Source organism: Zeus faber (assembly GCF_960531495.2).
Source record: "Zeus faber genome assembly, chromosome: 5".
In the NCBI taxonomy this organism is placed as follows: domain Eukaryota; kingdom Metazoa; phylum Chordata; class Actinopteri; order Zeiformes; family Zeidae; genus Zeus; species Zeus faber.
The window spans coordinates 5,478,996-5,493,258 of NC_137192.1; the positions used below are offsets into that span (position 1 = coordinate 5,478,996).

The following is a 14,263-nucleotide window of genomic DNA, read 5'->3' on the forward strand; positions in this document are numbered from 1 at the left end:
TTGGATTCCATCATCAGAAAATCATAAACCAACCTCATCAAACCATGAGTTACCTAAATAAGCAAGGGCAGAAAAATCCAAGTATGAGCGCGTTTTTACCCATATTATTCTGCTCTAAAGGCTGTTGATGAAAAACAAGTGAAAGCCATAGGCCGTACACTTATGGTAAACTTAACAGATGTCCTTTGAGAGACACAACAGTGGTGCAGTTTATTGATGAACAGCCATCGGCATAGGAACCAGGGGGTTCTAACTAAGAAATAGAGACAATCTGGGCCTCTGGTCGTGTCTTAATATGTTGTGTAGGATATGCCGCAAAAGGCATATATTTGAAGTTTAATTTTACAATAAAATGATAGTCTGTGCGATATGATGTTTGTGATAGTGTGTAATATATAGTTTCCCCCCGAAAAACAAATGTACATAATTGTTCTCAGTTGTAGATTCAAGCTTGTCTGGCCATCTGGACATTGCAGGGGTCTTTGCACTCAGGGTGGGGGTCAGGTTAGGCGGCGAACATCCAGTCTGTCTGCTGCAGTGGTGTAATGGTCATATAATCAAAGAAAACAACCCATAACCTATGTTTTCCACATGGAGGCAGATATTTCCACGTCCTATGTATTCTGTTGCTTTGTTGTAATAGAGTATTTGCTGTATTTTCCCTCGTGTTCTTTCCTATTCTTTTCCTTTGATTTCCTCCACTCGTCTCCCAGCTCCCTGCCTCCTCACTGCAAAACACTGATGTAGGTCAATGATTGTCCCATTCCATTCCTTCTCTCCAGATGGCCACACCTGAGCACACATGCCGGTGATATCACCGAAACGGCTACTGAACGGCCATCTGATATGTACAGCCCTATAAAGAGACTATGGTGGATGCATTCAGGTGATTCTTTTTCTTCCTGGCCTGAAGGACGGAGGCCACTACAAGTCAAGTCTCTTTGCGTTTACCATACAAGGTGGTTCTTGTTTATGGATCCACACAGTGGTAAAGTCACTGAAGAACCATTATTCTCTGTGTGGAAAAAAAAAGCCATGAAAGAGGAGGATTCCCCTTATTGGATGGCTAAGTGAGCAAGGGAGGATGGGGAGGGTGGGGGCGTCTACCTCCTTGAATTTAGAGACCATAATGTCCCACGAGGATTATTCTTTGGCAAGCCTTCTGTGACCAGGCCACACATCAGTCAGCTTCAAAGGAATGGCCATAGTGTGTGCGTGTGTGTGAGACAGACATGTGCACTGTCTTTGTCTATTGTTGACCCCCCCTTCTCCCCCCTAGAGTGCCATATGGTAGTGAAAACAAAGGTTTAACCTAGACCCCATCAATACTGATACCATTCCACTCCACCCATATAAAGGGTGAATTGCAGGCCACTAGGAAAAGCACCTATGCATGAGCCTGCACACACACACACACACACACACACACACACACACACACACACACACACACACAAATTCCTCCCACTTAAATGCACGGTCAACAGGCAGCAAGATGATACCAGGGCTGAATGGGCCAGAAGTAAACACCAGCAGCAGGGTCTCTGATCAGTGATGTAGTGTGAAACCACAATGACTTCAAGATTCTGGATGACAAGACTGAAAGTTGTGTAGTGTGAAATGTACAGTGATTTGACTACTTTGAAATTCATGTAGTATGTCCATGGCATTAGCAATACATTAACTACTAACCCCCCCACAAACACGCACAGAAGGAACCGATTATACATTCACCCTAACCAAAATAAAAGTCAACAGTACAAATCATTTCCCTTGGAAGAATAGTCAACATGAATTAAACAATGGAAGAGCAAAACAGAAAAACGAAACGAAGGGAGTAGAAGACATCCAAACTAGTGCAAGCGAGTTCAGGTTGAGGGTATTAGGTGGGTTTAAAATACAAGCAGTGTGGTGTATGTGCAATTGGATCAGTTATGCATGTCGTCATGCACCATGCTGCCGGTGGCTCCTTCCCTCCTGATGCCAGGTGTGTGTGTAGTTGTGGCACTGATTGTTTTGAGTGACAGCTCAGAGTGAACACGTTTAAAGCTCTTAGCTCTAATGGCTATGACAGTGCTGAAATGTTAGCGCCATGCAATCCTGCTGGAAAATGATAGTGTGTGTGTGTGTGTGTGTGTGTGTGTGTGTGTGTGTGTGTGTGTGTGTACGCGTGCACTTGTTTGTGTGTGTGTGTGTTGGACCATCCACCACTGTAATCATGGTTGACAACAATCACCCAAATATACTTGTTATGGCTACCTTCCTTCTGACTAAACCGAGGAAAACAAAGCATGTCCGAGAGTTTCTAAGATTTCATATTTGGTGACCTGCTGTTTGTGGTGTTGCAAGGTAGTGTAGTTGTGTTTGTGTGTGTGTGTGTGTGTGTGTGTGTGTGTGTGTGGGTGTGTGTGGGTGTTACCCTAGATGGCCTCTTTTGTTTTGGCTGTCGGGCTGGGATGAGCGGCTGAGGTATAGGTGAGGGAAAGGTATTTCCGTGACAAAGGGTTAAGCTTCCAGGAAACTTCGTCAAATGGATTTTCCATTTAACTAGAGAGTAATCGACTCTATACAAAAAAAACACCTTGACAGCATAAGGTGGGAGTCTGTCGGGTAACAAGTGGGATATCAGGTGTCCAACTTCTTTTATTGTCTGTCTCTGTGGCACGAGTAACTAAGACACACTTATAATAAATCATAGTAAAGGGTTTAACTGAGACCCCCATGACTCATTTTGCTCTCATCCATTATGGGAGGTTTTTTTTTTGTTTTGTCACTGTTAAAGTAAAAAGCACTTTGAAGCAGTGACCTTTTCCATAATGAGGAGACCCATTTTTGATAAGCATTAGTCCATTGAAAGCATTTGATAAGTGTGGGAACCCAATCTAAGAGCATTTCTAATGATATATATAATTTACTCCAAAATGCTTTACCTTTATATAGGCTATAACTTATAGCCTGTGAAACTATACAGGTATACAGTATATGCTAACGTTAACACCATTAGAATACATTTTTATAGCCTATAATAGTGTACTCCAATGGTGTTAACTTTTTCCTCAATTAACGAATGATCAAGTTGAACAACTAATGATTTTTGAAACCTCTCGAAGGACCCTTGTGGGTCCCCGGACAGCAAGCTTTAAAGAACCACTGCCAGAGGCGCTGCGCATACGCACACGCACGGACAGCCCATGGGTGGAGTTTAAGGTGGGAAGTCTCTCTTGCGGGATTTCCTCAGAAAGACATCGGAACTTAGCCCTGACTTGATGCCGCACTGTGAGGAATCCAAGGTAGGAGCCCCGTCACCTGTGAAGAATGTGGACCTTACCAAGCGGCGTCTGCGCAACCTAGCTACCGCGCAGCTTTTGCGCTGAATTCGGAACAAAAAAAAGCATATCCATAATCTTCGGGTGGAATGGAAGTGGCGACAGTGGTTCCATCACGCCTCAAACCCTGCTCACGGGCAGCGCGTAAAACCGAGTGGCTGCGCAGCGCCCTGGCCCATCACCACCGACCCGAGCCCGACCCGGAAACGTGCTTCGAGAACGAGATCGTCGTCCTGGCGACTGGCATAGACCAGTATTTGCAAGAGGTATTCCACCACCTGGCCCACCCGAACCGGGACGACACCGTGTCGGCAGAGGATTTCACGGTGCTGTGCGCTGTGCTTGGACTGTCCGGAGACGGAGAAGGTGCGCGCAGCAAGGGAGCGGGGGACGGGGAGAAGGAGGATGAGGAGGAGGAGCTGGTTGAGTTTCAGAACATCTGCTCCGGGCTGCCCGGCGAGTTGTCCTTCAAGGACTTCCATTCGCGGCTTTGCGAATACTTCCGAGTGCGCAAAAACGGGAGTAGCCCCCTGCGCCTGGCAGTCACCGAGGAGACGGAGCTGGTGGAGCGAGAGATCCGGCTCCGGTGGCCCCGGGTCCGGCGGAGGAAGTACGTCAGCTTCGATCTGTCCGTGGAGCAGAGCAGATCCTCCAAGGCTCTGAAGGACAAAGCCCAAGGAGAACCTTATGAGACAGGTAGCGTCGTGAGCGATACTGTTTAATCATCATGCATCTTTGATCAACACCATTTTTACCTCTTATTAGGACTTATCGTACAATTAAACAAGGTTAGGATTTTCAACTTCAACGTGACCTTGTTAATATGAAACAAAGGTTCTTAATAATATAATCCAGTTGTTAATGCAAATTCTACACCTTGCCACCTACTATTCGTTTGTGTATATCGGCTAGGACTGTAGATGTGAGGTTTTTCTTATCCACCCTTGTCTTTCCTTGCTATCAATCCTGTCCTCTCCCCCTTTCTTATCCTCTCTACGCCTCTTCTCCCCCTCATCAAAATTATTGATAGGCATGGTTTAACACTCTTGCTGATGCCATCGACCAAGGCATTGGTCGGTCTAAAGCTGGATTTGGTCCCCGGTCACCCTGCTGTGGCTACAAACTGCTCCTAAATGGTTAGGATGGTTTAAATGCAGAGGGCAAATTTACCCATGGGGATTAATAAACTTCTTCTTCTTCTTCTTCTTCTTCTACTTCTTCTTCTTCCAGCCCATTTGGAGGCAGCAGCTCTGAGGGAGCTAGTGGAGGACCTCCGCTCGGCACTCCAGGGGAGCGATGCCCGCTGCCTGGCCCTGGAGGTGGCACTCAGACGGGAGAGGGCACAAGCTCCCACGAGCCATCCCATGTTGCTGCGACAAAGGGGAGGGAGAGAAGGAGGAGTAGGAGGAGGAGACGGGATGAAGAGAGGCGTCCAAAGCTGTCATGGTGGGGACCCGATCCTCAGGGAGCTGAGGCTCATCCGCTCCTCGCGGGACGGACAGCTGGAGGAGGCCATCAAATTCAATCAGCGCCTGGAGGACGAGCTATGCTGGGCCTACGAGGAGGTTCGACGACTCGCCGGGGTGGACTCTGCGCTGCGGAAGGAGAATGCTAAAATCAGGTCATTTTTAACACCTGTTGTCCAACCATGGTACGGGCTCTATAGGTTTTGGGGATGGGTGATTTAATTGATGGTTGATGGACTGATAGGCACTTGGGTGTATTGAGGAGTTGATGGTTGAATGGAGGGATGGATAGACAGAGAGACAGGTAATCTAATGCTGCTGTGGGTTTCTGTTCAGGAGGCGAGCGGAAGAGGCCAGGGAGGCTCTGAAGCTGGGGCTGCAGAGAGTGCGGATGATCCAGGAAGAGGCCCAGACAGTCCCAGAGCTACAGAACAGGGTCACACAGTTGGAGACTGAGCTACAGCAGTACAGGCATGGTGTACAAATGTCTCTGCGAGTGTCTTTGCATTATGTCTTTAAACAGCGTTGGCATGTCTTGCTACTAAACGAAACTGTCCAGAGGCCCCCCCCCCACACTTAATCTGTGACTATCGACTGCAGTCGATCTGTATTAGATTTAAAAAAATATATATTCTCCTAACCCTCCCATATTCACAGTGTACTGGTACAGTGATATTTCATAGACATTGGTGGTTGAGAGACAGGGAGGAAAATGTGGGGCAGGGGGAACATACCAGTAATTAATTTCAAATTGGAAGACAATATTTCTTGTCTTACTCTTTTGCCATTGAGAGAGCGACAGAGAGAGAGAGAGAGAGAGAGCATTTCACACAGTAAAGCTTCAATGCCTATGTATTTTCTCAGACTAGACAAGGCTTCTCTACCAACTATAACCAGCACTTTTTCCAATGCCTGACCCAATACCTGTCCAATGCATGACCGAATGGCTGTGTACCTGCGTAGAGAGCAACCGCTTTGGGAGTGGGATCAAAGGCATAAAGCATTACTAACTTCTTGGAAGCAAGAGGAGCAATGCCTGACTTTATTGGACAGGCCCAAACTCGCCATTCGAGCTAGAGACATTCAAACGCACACACACACACAAACACACACACACACACACACACACACACATACACACACACACACACACACACACACATAGGGTTGCAGATGAAATAAATATCCCAGGACATTTTGGAAGTCGGAGCCTGCAGTAATGTTTGGTTGAAGTGCCTGCAATAAATGTGCAGCCTCCAGTACGAGCTGACTGACATTTGAGGTATGTCTTTTATCCCCCTCCCATTCAGATCCCACTGCACCTGCATGGCCGAGCCCACCCACAAACCCTTCTGCCCAATGGGAGAGGACGACACCTGCGGCAGGACAGGTGAGTGACCGAAACTTGACAGATCGCTGAAACAGACATAGAGTGACAGAGTGACAGAGAGTAACTATGATTAGCACTCTATCGAAGTAGGTCATGAAGACATCTTTAGGCTGCTGTACAGTAAGTATGGCATGGCCTGTCTATCGTCGTTTTGCCTTAATGACTGAACTGACACAAACATGGGATTTCTCAGAATAGGCTTGAGTTTAATAATCCGGAATGTTCCTGTAATTCTGCATTGTGTGCGTTATCATTTGAAATGAAATATCTCATGCGGAAAACAACGGGGAACAAATGCTTACAGAGCCAGCAACCACGTCAAGTCTCTACTCTCTATTCCTGCTGCCTTCTCAGGTGGGGAGTGCCTCCAAAGGGCGGTGGAAGGGAGAGCGGCTTCAGACGAAGAGGATGAGGAGCGGAGTAAAGGGAGAAAGGAGGAACAGTGCTGCCTGTCGGAGATGAAGAAGCTGATCAGCCGACTGCACGGCTGTGGCAACGGGTGAGCGGAAGTATTTTGTATGGCCTGAATTAACCTTAATTACTGATAGTTTTCATGACATCTTTAGTTTCATTCAATTGGTTTATCACCTATCTCTAGCATCTCATGCCTGCATGTACTGTACACACCTTTATCTGCAGTTCCTCTTCTCTCCCAAGGTGTCCAAACTCTGCCCTGAACACACTCCTCTCTCAGAACCATCACCTCCACGACCAAAACCCTGTTGGGGCATCTGCAGATGTCCGGGGGCGCGGACGAAATGGACAACCCCAGCCAGAGAAGGTAAAGCGATAAATGACTAAAACTAAATTTAACCTAGAAGCATCAAATTCACATTCTCTATCTTTGTGGGCCAGGGCCAGAGGCAAAGGGGGGAGGAGGGTCACAGGCTGGAAGAAACCGAGAGGGCCCGTCTGTCCCTGCTGGAGGAGAAGCTGACGGATGCCCTGACTCTGCTGCTGCAGCTTCGCAACAAGGTATACACACACACACGCACACACACACACGCACACACACACACACCTACACACACACACACACACACACACACACACACACACACACGCGCACACTGCTAGTGGTTATTCTTACACTGACATCTGTCACCTTTATAGGTGTTGCTCTTTATTGTTATAGTCTCTTGAGCTCCCCCTTCAGCTAAATATTTTTTTGCAGTTCTTATTATATATATATATATATATATATATATATATATATATATATATATATATGAGTAGTAGTAGTAGTAGGAGTAGTAATATATTATGATTATATTAGCTATTGCCATTAGTTATTTTATTCTTGTAATCTTGTATTTATTATTCTTGTAATTTGGAGTAGTTTTTCAGTCATTATTAAGTTAAGTTATTATTAGTACTATTATTATTAGGGGTCCAGCTAGTCTATGGATGTCATGGATCCGCTGCACTCACAGACAAGATGAATAAAATGTGTATTTGGGCAGTCCAGACATGCCGTCATACAAATTTGATCCAGATCGGTCCATTATTGTTGAATAATTTAGTAAAAAACTGTATTGGTTTATTGCATGTGAAATGACACACACAGGTCACATGATAGCATTACAGTCTACTGATTGGTCAGCAACTGGGTCCTCACCAAGATGGCAGAACATTCAGATACATTGCAGTGTAGACAAACCCAGGGACAATCTGAATAAGATGTGTATTCGGGGCAGTTCCAACATGGCCTTGTTCAAATTTCTTTCATATCAGTTTAGTACTGTGGATGGAGTTTGTGATCACTATTCGCCACCTCACCAAGATGGCGCCACTTACAGCATGCATGCACGATGGAGTACACAGATCACATGATAGCACCGCAGTCTAGTGAAACAGATACAGTCGCAATTGGACTTAAACTAAAGGAATATAAGATACAAACTCTTAACCATACAAAGTTACAAAGTGACAGGTATTTGTTTATTACTATTAAACTTTATTATGTAAAAAAAATCTGTTTATTATATTACCAGAAGACAATTGTATTAAACAAAGCGCAGTGTATTAAACCTCATAAATATATATGCTTCTGAGGACAACTGGCACGCAGAGTAAGTTCTACAAAATAAAAACCCAATAGCATCACTGTCTGACTTTATAGACATTCCAGAGATATCAATGTATACAAACTTACTGAATTACAATTACTGGAAACAATAACAATAAGCAATTTCATAATAGTTTTGAAATAAATTCATTCTTTTGCGTTTTTGGGTTCCCTTCCAGATGCCTCAAACAATGACAACTAAATTGTGCAACCCAAGACACACAATTTATTTCATTATACGTATATCCTCTACAATTGAAATCAGTTAAACCACTTACCTCAGTTTATTTATTTATAGGTTTATAAAATACATAATTATTGTGAAGGCAGTTTTCTTTTGATTTACAAAGTGCCATAAATCAATTATGTTCCCCAAAATGGATTAATAATCATGATAAATAATCGTCATCACAATACTGACGAAAATAATCATGCTTATCATTTTAGCCATAATCATGCAGCCGTACTTCAATATGGAAACCACCATTAGTAGGGACACACCCACAGCCGCAAACATCGCCCGATCATAGAATTACACTGTAACCAGGCCGGTTAATGAACTTCTGCCGTCACAAAACACACCGGAACAGAAAGCCAAAGCACACTCATCCATTGAACTTTAACGACAGGCTGACTACCCTGGACCCCGTGTATTGCTGCCTGCAGCTAGATTTATTATTATTATCATCATCATTATAAGAGATAGGAGGTTTGACTCTTTTTACTGACTTGAGTTTGTATGAGTCGAGTTTTCGAGACACTCGAGTCACAGAGTCAGTCACCCACAGCTTGGGGAATCCCCCAACGGCTCCAGCGGCCACAGTGCATGCGCACCATAGACCGGCCGAGCCAGGTAACTTCCCGTTTAGCCATCAGCTTACTTGAATTTCTTTCCAACTTTCCAAATGTTATCGGACAGAATGGATCAAATTGTAATGCAATGACACTCAAAAAAAAAAATCCACTGTTTTACAGCTGCCACTTTTCCCATGTGTGTGTGTTTCCGGGAAAAATGCTTTTTACTATGTTTCAAGATTCAAGATTCAAGATTCAAGATTTTTTATTTGTCACATACATATACATACTTCCATACATATATGCAGTGAAATGTAATGCAACGCACCCGGTGATAGCACACAATATGTCCTAGGAAAAAATAGAAAATAAAATAAAAAGTAGAAAATTCCTTTCTAATAGACCGACTAACTGACTCCTAAAACGTAATACAGTAAGTGGAATACTTATAGAATAAGATAAAAATATATAGAATAAAATACAATAAAAATGAATTGAAATAAAATGGAATAGATAGAAGGAATATGCCTATGTATATACAGGTATGTGCATTTAAAGCGGCATGTGAATTAAAGTGGCATGTGAATGTGAATAGAGGGGGTAGTGTTTGGGATAATACAGCACAGTATACAACAGTACGGCGCAGCAATACGGCATCACGAACAACCCTGAACAGTGATACAGTATGCGGTACAGTATGCTACATACAGTACAGTAGGTAGTGGAGCCTAGTGTATGGCTCAGTTAGGACCCCTGGTGAGGTCAGCGTTGACAGTTCTAATGGCGTGCGGGAAAAAACTCCGTCTCAGTCTCTCTGTTCTCGCTGTGTGACTGCGGAGGCGCTTTCCTGACCGCAGCAGCTGGAACAGTCCGTTGTTGGGGTGATGAGGATCCTTCATGATCCTACGGGCTCTGCTACTACACCTCCTGGTGTATAACTCCTGCAAGGGGGGGAGGGTAGTTCCAGTGGTACGTTCAGCTGAACGCACCACCCTCTGCAGGGCCCGCCTGTCCTGGGCAGTACAGTTCCCAAACCAGGCAGTGATGTTGCCTGTCAGGATGCTCTCCACTGCTCCAGAGTAGAAGGACTTGAGGATCCTCACCGAGACCCGGAATTTCCTCAGCTGCCTGAGGTGGTAGAGACGCTGCCTCGCCTTTCTCACCAGAGTGAGAGTCAGAGTGAGTTTGCTGACGTTCAGGTGTAGGCTGTTGTCCTGGCACCAGAGTGACAGGTCAGCCACCTCCTCGCGGTAGGCCTTCTCATCGCAGTCGGTGATCAGGCCCACGACCACGGTGTCGCCAGCAAACTTGATGATGGTGTTGGAGCTGGACCTGGCCACACAGTCGTGTGTGTACAGGGAGTACAGTAGGGGGCTGAGGACGCAGCCCTGGGGGGATCCTGTATTCAGGGTGAGGGAGCTTGCCATGTACTTCCCCACCTTGACCACCTGGGGGCGGCCTGTGAGGAAGTCCAGGATCCAGGTGCACAGCGGACCATTCAATCCGAGCTCCAACAGCTTGACAGCCAGTCTGGTGGGGACTATGGTGTTGAAAGCTGAACTATAATCAATGAACAGCATTCTCACATAGGCCCCCTTCTGGCCATCCAGGTGCGTGAGCGTGGTGTGCAGTACCTGGGAGACCGCGTCATCCGTGGATCTGTTCTGCCGGTACGCGAACTGCAATGGGTCCAAGGTGCGGGGAAGGGAGGCGCAGATGTAATCCTTAATCAGCCTCTCAAAACACTTCATGACCACCGAGGTGAGGGCCACCGGACGGTAGTCATTCAGGCAGGTTGGAGAGGCGATCTTCGGCACAGGAACGACGGTGGACCTCTTGAAGCAGGACGGGACCACTGATTCAGCCAGGGAGATGTTGAATATTGTGGTGAACACCGGAGCTAGCTGGTTAGCACAGGTCTTCAGTACTCGCCCAGATATGCCATCTGGGCCCGCAGCTTTCTTGGTGTTCACCTGCATCAAAGCCCTCCTGACCTCGTGCACGGACACTGAGAGTGCGCGCTCGTCCCAAGCGGTGTAACTCCAATTAGCCGGCGAGCTAGCGGTGCTGCTGCCAGACTCGAACCGCGCATAAAAGGAGTTCAGTTGGTTGGCCAGGGAGGCGTCCACACTCGTGGCTGGGGAGGAGCTGCTCTTGTAGTTTGTTATTGTTCGCAGCCCCTCCCACAAGCGTCTTGTGTCCCCCCGCTCCATCTGCAGCTCCACGGTCTCTCTGTACGTCCGTTTGGCGTCCCTCACCGCCCTCCGCAGATTGTACGACGCCGCTTTGTAATTGTCCATGTTACCAGATACAAGACCGTCGTTGTAAGCGGCCGTGCGCGCATTCAGAACCAGGGGATGGATTTATCAACCCATGGTTTCTGGTTTGGAAATATCCGAACTTTCACCGTGGGAACGATTTCATCCGCGAGCGTAGCCACAAAACTCACTACAACCTCCGTAAACTCGCTGACGTCACTTGAACTTGTTTGGAACATGTCCCAGTCTACGTCAGTCAGAGCGTCCTGAAGCGCAGCCTCTGATTGGTCCGTCCACCGCTTCACTTCCCTTGTCATCACCAGATCCCGCGCGATCAGAGGCCTGTAAACCGGAAGCAGCGAGATCGCGGCGTGATCTGATTTCCCGAAAGCAGGGAGCGAGACGGGCTTGTATCCGTTCTTGTAAGGAGTGTAACAATGGTCCAGAGTTCTGTCTCCCCTGGTGGCACACGTGATGTGTTGGTGGAAATTCGGCAGAACTTTTTTAAGGTTGGCCCTGTTAAAGTCCCCAGTCACCACCACAGCCGCGTCGGGATGTCTGTTCTGAAATCCGCACAACACATCGTACAGAACCGACAGAGCTGCGTCGGTGTCCGCTTGCGGTGGGATGTAAACGGCTGTAATGATGACCGTGCTGAATTCCCGGGGGAGATAAAATGGACGGCATAGTATGGTCAGCTGTTCCAGGTTCGGCGAGCAGGAGTGGGAGAGGAATCTGGTGTTGTTGCCGTTACACCAGCGGTTGTTTACCATTAGGCAGACGCCTCCACCTTTGGATTTCCCCGACTCTCCCGTTCTGTCGCCGCGGAACACGGAGAAGGCCTCGGCTGGACGTATGGCTTCATCCGGCACCAGTGGGTTCAGCCATGTTTCCGTCAGGCAGAGGACGCAACAGTTCCTCGTGTCTCGCTGGAATTGAATCCTCGCTCGAAGTTCATCCATCTTGTTCTCCAGGGACTGGACGTTAGCAAGAAGGATGCTTGGCAGAGGTGGACGGTAAGGTTGCGTCCTCATTCTGACCCGAATGCCGCCTCGTTTACCTCGGTGCTTCCTCCGTGGGCCCGCACGTGGAACAGCGACTCCATTTTTGTTGTTGTTGCGAGTGGTCCCGCGTAGGATTTCCGCCGGCCACTCTGCTCCCACGGATAAAAAGTCCCAAAGTTGTTCGTTTAGGGAAATTTTTATATCCATGAGTGCATCGCGGTCGTATGAGTTAATTGTTGTTGTTTTTCTGGCGAACATTGTGATAAAAAAAGGAAAAAAATACTAAAGAGTAAGAAAGTAACCGGAGCGCCGGCGCAGGCGACCGCTAGGGGCGGCGCCACTATCGCCAATATGTCAAATTGTCTATAAAGCCCGCCGCTGTTCCTGGTGCCTTGCTCAGAAGAAGCACTCAACCAATCAGAGCTTCTCTCACTGACTCAGGACTCACAAGCAACGAGTCAGACTCAGAGCTGCTCAACTCGAGTTGACAGCCGACTATCAAGTCATCCAGTCATTCACTTGCACCTGCTGAACCAATGAGTTCCATCCACTCCCAATTAGTTTTAATTTAAATTTAAATGTAATTAAAATTTTATGATCAATCAGAATCGAGTAGTAGTAAACTGCTAATAAGGGACTTATTGAAATTCATGGACGGTTACTGACTGTCATTGTGGCAAGGAAGTTGTGGGTTATGGAACGCCATGCAGAGTCAGACCTTCAAGGCTGGGAGAGCGAGTACTGAGTGAGTCAGGGACTCGCAACCCGACGGGGCCAGGCTCCGGCCTGGGAGAGGGAGTACTGAGTTGAAATAAGGGCCAAAGTGTTTTTTTTTTATCACAGGGCTAGGTTAAAACAGTAATTAACTTGATACATTTCCACAAATACAGTTAATATAACAGTTGATAATAGTGTGAGTGACATGTTGTATAGCTAGTAGCAGGTAGGAGGGGCGAGGTTAGTGAACGAGTTAGTAAAGACGAGGACTCGTCCCTCCCAATATATATATATATATATATATATATATATATACCCACAGTATATTATAACAGCATATATGGTCCATACTAAACCATATTACAACATACCACTTACTACTAGTACTATCATTACGTATTGTTACTATATACTAATGTAACATAACATACTTAAACTTTACTTTAGTAAACCACCTGTTGATATTGGGCGAACTAGTTAGTATCCCTGTGAACTTGTATTATATATGTGCTTGTGTTACTGAATCTCTCTCTGGCTAGAACGTCTCTCGCCGGGCTCTGGGGAAGATCTTGATGGACACTCTGGACATCTGCAGCAGGAATGCACATGGTACGCCCTGTTTGAAACAAAGTGTTCCAAAAGTCTTCTGCTCTCTGTCTTTCGAAAATGAACCCTGAAGAGAATCGATAAATCACCTGTATTTGGGGGGCTGGCGGGGCCTCATCGTGTTCTCTCTTCCTCAGCTGCAGGTCCCTCCCAGGTGCTGCGGGTGGCCGACGCGCTGTGCGCCCAGCTGTCCTCCAGCGAGCTCCTGCGAGACGGGGGAGTGGTGGAGGGAGGAGCAGCAGGGGGAGGAGGGGATGCTGGAGAAGGAGCCGGGATGAAGGGGGGAGGGACGCACATGTCCCGGCCGTCGGCCCGACAAGCCGGCGGTGGCAGCACTGGCCCTCTGATCATTTCCTGTTAGCGTTTTGGGCCTCGCCAACTACACGGTTGTACAGAATCTACCAATATATTTTTATTCAGGCCATTTTCCTATTCTAAAATATTGATTTTAAGGTATTTCATTTTTTTTTATTTTATCAGCATAATTTCTTTTGTATCTTTCTACATTGTATATACAGTATATATACTTTAATGTATTCATTGCGTTTTATTTTTATTTTTATACAATTCTGAATTCAGCATGAAGTATTTATATTTATAACCACCTTAATAAAAATCTATATTTCAATAGTC

The 14,263-nt window shown here is 46.4% G+C and overlaps 1 protein-coding gene across 1 annotated transcript; it reads left to right on the forward strand.

The window, feature by feature from the left end:
* Nucleotides 1-3,415: 3,415 nt before the first annotated feature.
* Nucleotides 3,416-13,991, forward strand: LOC307230189 (EF-hand and coiled-coil domain-containing protein 1; the record flags this gene model as incomplete). Its single annotated transcript, XM_080000424.1, has 9 exons — nucleotides 3,416-4,022; nucleotides 4,557-4,947; nucleotides 5,129-5,263; nucleotides 6,103-6,182; nucleotides 6,537-6,681; nucleotides 6,840-6,963; nucleotides 7,038-7,157; nucleotides 13,564-13,633; nucleotides 13,768-13,991. The coding sequence occupies 9 exons, from the start codon at nucleotides 3,416-3,418 to the stop codon at nucleotides 13,989-13,991; spliced, it is 1,896 nt and encodes a 631-aa protein (XP_079856550.1).
* Nucleotides 13,992-14,263: the final 272 nt, after the last annotated feature.